This window comes from Ipomoea triloba, chromosome 11 (genome assembly GCF_003576645.1).
Source record: "Ipomoea triloba cultivar NCNSP0323 chromosome 11, ASM357664v1".
Lineage (NCBI taxonomy): Eukaryota > Viridiplantae > Streptophyta > Magnoliopsida > Solanales > Convolvulaceae > Ipomoea > Ipomoea triloba.
In genome coordinates, this window is record NC_044926.1 from 672,162 (window position 1) to 678,161 (window position 6,000).

The 6,000-nt window shown below is 36.9% G+C and overlaps 1 protein-coding gene across 1 annotated transcript; it reads right to left on the reverse strand.

Moving 5' to 3' along the window:
- Window positions 1-480: 480 nt before the first annotated feature.
- On the reverse strand, window positions 481-1,925 carry LOC115997542 (phospholipase A(1) DAD1, chloroplastic-like). The gene has a single exon (XM_031237114.1). It carries the CDS (start codon window positions 1,895-1,897, stop codon window positions 581-583), a length of 1,317 nt encoding a protein of 438 aa, XP_031092974.1. The 5' UTR covers window positions 1,898-1,925; the 3' UTR covers window positions 481-580.
- Between the last annotated feature and the right edge of the window lie 4,075 nt (window positions 1,926-6,000).

Sequence of the window (6,000 nt, forward strand, 5' to 3'; positions counted from 1 at the left end):
ATTTATTCATATTTGGAACTTCCCTATATATTTATACTATCAATGCAGTTACCTGATCTGAATTTGTCGGTTCGAAATAGGCATGTTAGACTATGGTCCATGATATAAAAATTGAATAACAAGGCAATACGCTTGTCAATCAATCCAATAATTACACTCCAAAAGTCGGTATCTTTTTTTTTTTTGAAAGCCCAAAAGTCGGTATCTAAATATCATTATTAAATTATAACTTAACATAAAAGTATAAAACACAACCCAACCAGTCTTTGCACTAATTAACTAATCTTGGTAATGGTAATTATAACACCAACACGTACGTTTCTAGAATTTGTCATTTTACAAACGTACGTGTTGGTGTTATAATTACCATTACCAAGATTAGTTAATTAGTGCAAAGACTGGTCGTAGAATTTGTCATTTTGTCATCGAAATTGGAAGCATGAAAGAAAATTAGATGAGAAGTAAAAAAAAACAAAAAAATGCTACCAACGATTTAACGATTTCTGCACATTATATTTAATTTGTATTTAACATGTTTTTTGAATGTCTATTCATCACTACCGCGTGGTCCGGTTTGTGGCTACAAAAGCACTCTCCTCCTTTTCCCATGATTTTTTTCCATCACTCTCTTAGCTGTAGCTCTCAATGGACAATTACAGGTTGACCAATTATCTATCAAGTGCAGATAAGTCTTGAGATCGTGACAAGTGGCAACGCCCTTGCTGTACGATGAGTCCTTGCTGCTGCTGACTCGGAGCTCTTTGCCCACCTCAGCATACACCCATTGGCTGTCCACACGCTTTTGGAGCCAGCTCAGCATGCCACTGGATTGGGTGGTCCCGCAATCCGACACGTCATCCGGATCGACCACGAATCCTGGGACTTTAGTGATTGGGTCGTCGGAGTTTACGATTCTTAGTACCTTGGTGCCACTCTTTTCCAATTGGGACCGGAAGTTCTTGTTACCCACCCTTGGACCGCCGAATGAAACGACCGTCACTAGCGGGGCGTGACGGAATTTAGTGGTAATGTCGTACGCTGTTATTGTGGCTAGCGCGGCGCCGAGGCTGTGCCCTGTGATTGTTATACTTAGTGGCTCGTCGCCGTAGGTTTCGATGATTTTGGTGATTTCGTCGCGGATTGTGTCTTTCAGGCTTGGGTGGGTGTCGGATGTCGACGTGTACAAGCTCAAGAATCCACGTTGGACCATGGGTTCGCAGTTTCTCGGAGCCATGTCATCAGGCAAGCACGTCAACGTGGCACGCAAATTCTCGAGCCACTCCGGAGGGGTGGCGGTGCCTCGGTAGGCAATCACCACGTCGCGGCGGCCCAGTCGGCGGATCTCGTCCTTGTCATCGCAGACCGCCACATACCCAATCCAGCTGGACTTCGGGGACACCAAATTCGTCCAACGTGGCACGTTTACCGAACACGTCCCGTACAAGTTCCTAGTCACCTTGTACCCGCTCCCACCCAGCCCGCACTTGCTCATGACGGCATCCTCGTCATACTGACACGTGGCGTACGTCGGCGATGACGTGTCGAAGTCGAAACTCCGGTACGCCGCCTCGACGAAATCGCCATACCTTAAAATCTCCTTACGGAGATAATCATCGAGGGGATCTAGCAATCCTTCCCAATCCCTTATCCCTTGATACTCCATCCACTTGCTGCAAAGCTTGGCGGCTCTGTCCGCCGCCACAAGACACTTGGACGAGGCGGCATTCCCAAGTGTCGTCCAAGATTTCGTGTTCTTTAAGGTTGTGAATTGCGTAGTGGCGGCGGCACCGGCGGATGAGGCGGCGGTGACCACCACTCTCTGTTTCGATGACAGTGAGACCACTGCATCCATTATTGCCATCTTGCAAGGTCTAATCTCAGTGTAGTAAAGCCTCATAGTGTTTGCTCACTTATAGGTTTATTTATTTATGGCTATCTCGGAATTCTCGAAGTTTTGTGAACAATCTTGTTTGGTTTTTATAGTCACAGGTTTCGTTCTTTAAACTGATAAATCTACTGCGGATTACGGAAGGTGCAGTGGGCCCCATTTTTCATGTCAATCTTCCCATCCGCGGCTGCAGTGGGGAATCATGGAATTTAGTGGAGAGGTATAATAGGTGAAGGAATTGTAGGACGGTGCATATCTAGTTGGAGAGGAGGTAGTTGGTTTCCTATCGTTTGTTTTATCTCAACATCTCCGAGATTTCATATGACTTGTTTATAAAAGTATTGTAACTACGAAAAGTAGATTAAATGAAATTTTCTATTTGTCCCAATTTAAAGTAGGATAATTACAAAATTTATCTAAATGTAAAGTAGGATAATTAAATGTAATAAGGTTAATTATAGTTAATAGTTTACTGGCTGATTGGGCAGTCTAGCCTATAGGAGAGACAATCCGAAGTGCTATCGATTATGAATACGATAGGCTGATGGTTGATAGGTGGCAGGAGCATAGCTCGAGACGCTAGACGTTTGGAATGACTACTGGCTGCCTCAAAGCACCAGTTGGGAATGCCACACGGGCCCATTAATTAATAATTATTGACAAATTGACATGACTTGGACCAACTATGATCATCTTGTACTCACTTAACTAGTGATTCTATTCCTAATCCTTATATTCAACCATCCACTTAGAGCATCTTTAACCCTCGTTAGACTGGTCGCAACCAACTCGCACTCTGAAGCATCTATAAAACATCTGTTTAATTGTTCCGACAGCATGCTTCGACTCCTAATCCAATTTACACTATCAAGATGTGTCCCACATGGACTATTGATAGTCATTTGAGCTAATATAAAAGATTTAGGTTAAAAAATATATCTGGTCAACTCTGAATATTAAGAAGATAATAGTCAAATAAGTTTATTGTGACAATAAAATATGAGAATTGAAGTTGTACGAGTCTTGGAACTCAATATTATATATTACACCTATTAATTTTATAGACTAACTTTTATATTATAATTAAAGTCTAAGTTCATATAACTTGGTATCAAAACTACATTAATCAATGAGTAAGTTTTAATTTAATATTTACACTAGACTCTTAATAGTATAGTTAGAACTTGTAAAATTTAATTATAAGATAAATATTTCTAATGTAATAGTTACACTTTCAAATCCTATGCCTAACATACATACTCAATACTAGCTTTGTAAATCCATGTCACATGAAAATCTCTAATTGATATGAACACATGTTTTTACTACACTACAAAATTATCTCATGAATATAGATTTAACCTAATCCTTATATATTAGCCCAAATTCTTCTACTTACTATTACTAATGTAAGAAAAATCCTTGTATAAACATACTAAAATAATATCTTCACTCGATCAGATATTTAATTTGTACAAATTTGGAAAGAGAGAAATTAAAACTAGTCAAGGGAAGAGATTTACAAAGTATGGGCACAAAGTAATTGTATGGTCAATTTTGTCAAATGAGAAAAACGAAAGACACAAGGTTTTGACTGTTAATAATGTTTGACCATGGACTTGCCTGTGGTCGCAAAGTACGTAAACGAGTATATCAGTTTCAGTATTACAAGTCAAGTTTAGTTACCGACCAATTAAACAGAGAGCATGAATAAATAGAAGGTGCCACGTGAACTCCAACTTACACGTGTACTGTATATAAGTACCATTCAGTTCTATCAGTTAATACTTAACCGTTTGATCGTTAGGAATTTTACCCGACAACGGTCGATCTTTACACCCCAGCTGAATCGAAGGCTGAGAGTGTGGGGATTGGATTTGATATAACTTATTTTAGATGTTACCATTTATTTAAAATTAAAAATAAATTATAACCTTTGTTATTAGCAAAACATAAAGAGTTTAAAATAATAGTTTATTTTAAAATATTATTTTAAGTAACATTTTAAAATATGCTAGTAGTTACTATAGCTTCTAGGCTATGTTTGGTAGGGTTTATTTTAATATTTATAAGTGCGACGGGTTGGGTCGAGTCACTATGTAAATGTAATATTAAATCAGGAATAAAATGTTTGTTACTTATTAGAGAAAACATAATACTTTTAATGATAGATGTAATACTTTTATATTTTGATGTAAAAGTATTACTTTCTTCATAAAAAGTATTATATTTTTACTTATAGTTTGTTAAGCAACCTGCGAATTGTGCTGCCCACACGATTGCTAGGGTGGCCATTTCTGAGTCAGGTTGCGGAGAGTGGTTAGATACACCTCCTGTCTTTCTTGTAAACATTCTTGCTCGTGATTTAATGAATTAATCTTTTGCTCTCAAAAAAAAAATAATAAGTAATGTTGCACTTATAAAGGAAAGTGTAATACTTTTGAAATAATAAGCATTTTCCAAAAAGTATTACATTTTCTTATATAGGTAATAAAATGTTTTATTCCATATTTAGTATTAATTTGCTAGTATTCTCTTTGTGCTTCAATACTGCATTGTAATAGAGTTAGTGTTCCTTGTGATTCAGTACAATAATAGTTTATTTTGAAACGCTACTCTAAATGGCATGGCGTACGTCCTACTAGCTTTTAAGCTTTTGGCTTTAAGCTAACTTATAAGTTAAGTATGCCAAACGAAGCCTATATGTTTGAGACTAGCTAGGTTTAGATTTTGATAAATGTATGTTTGTTTTGTGTTTTGATGAATTGATTGAATTGGTCAATTATATGTTAATATCGTTGAGGTAATTTATACGTTTGATTTGACGAGTCAAGTGAACTAATAAAAGTCACAACGATTAGACGAGATAGTTAGACCTACAAGATTAATTGGGTCATTCCAAAAGAAGTATCCGATTCTATCATCAAAGGAAGTTGGTGGGATGACAAACTCAAGGGAATGGTAGGGGCATAATAATTTGATCGGGGTAACTGATTATAGAACTAACATGAAAAAGGTCTACCTTTCAAGTCCAGCGTTATATATGCTCGCATTGCTCGGGTTTGAGAGACTGTTAGGCACGTACCCAACCATTAAGGAAGGGGTGTGGGGTGGGGGATGGAAGCATTGATACTACCCCACTTCAACTCATTCAGGAATTGTGAGGAGTTGAATTTAAATTTAGCTAAATCGCATTATTGAATTACCTTTTTGTAGTGGAATTACCGTTTGAACTTGAGTATCTACAGTTGATATTCTTGTCAAGAGGTTAGTGCGTGGCGGGAAAGGGTTACCCAGTACTTAATATGGTCTAAAGAAAGTTGAAAAGACTCTAAAGTGAAAATTATCTTCTCATCCGATGTTAAAAAATGCTGAGTTAAGTGTAAGGGATTTCAATTACTGAATTCTAAATTCTGGATGTCAAATTCATGGGTAAGTACTAAGTTGTAAAGACTAAAGCAGAGATAACTTTTGGACATTTCAATTTATGGATAATTTTGTTTTTTTGTTTTTTTTTTTTTTTTGAAAACTATGGATAATTTTGTTTAGGAATAAAAGAAGTACTAAATTTCTAGAACAGTGTACAAGGTTACATTGATGTTAAGGTTCTAATACAGTGTACAAGGTTACGTCAGAGAATCCTCCAATCCATGCCAACTTGTTAATTTTTATTCCTAAATGACATCATATGCCAGTATCAATCTTGTTACTCCGACCACTTTAACTCAATATATAATAATGAGTGGATTGTGTTCTAAACTAATTTAATTTCATTCTAATCCTTGATTAACTGGATACATGCGTTAAACGTCTGAAATGCATTTGTATAATGTTATTGTTCCTCTCAATTTGGATAGTTTTAGGTTAGCAATCTCACAATCTTTAATGATTTGGATTACGGCCTGCTAACCTAACTTATGGATAAACATTCATGTTCAAATCCTAAGACGCAATCATGGGTAGATGAATATTATATTGTAACAAGATTTTCAATTGATGGTGACCATGAGACCAATGGATCGGCAATAGGTGCAGTGACCAGAGTCCACCTTACAAGATGGAGATTGCTCTTAAATGACATTGAATTGTGTATTTTTTTAGTATTGAAATTG

Coding starts and splice junctions, on each gene's coding strand:
- LOC115997542 (XM_031237114.1), bottom strand. CDS start 1,897: ATGAGGCTTTACTACACTGAGATTAGACCTTGCAAGATGGCAATAATG.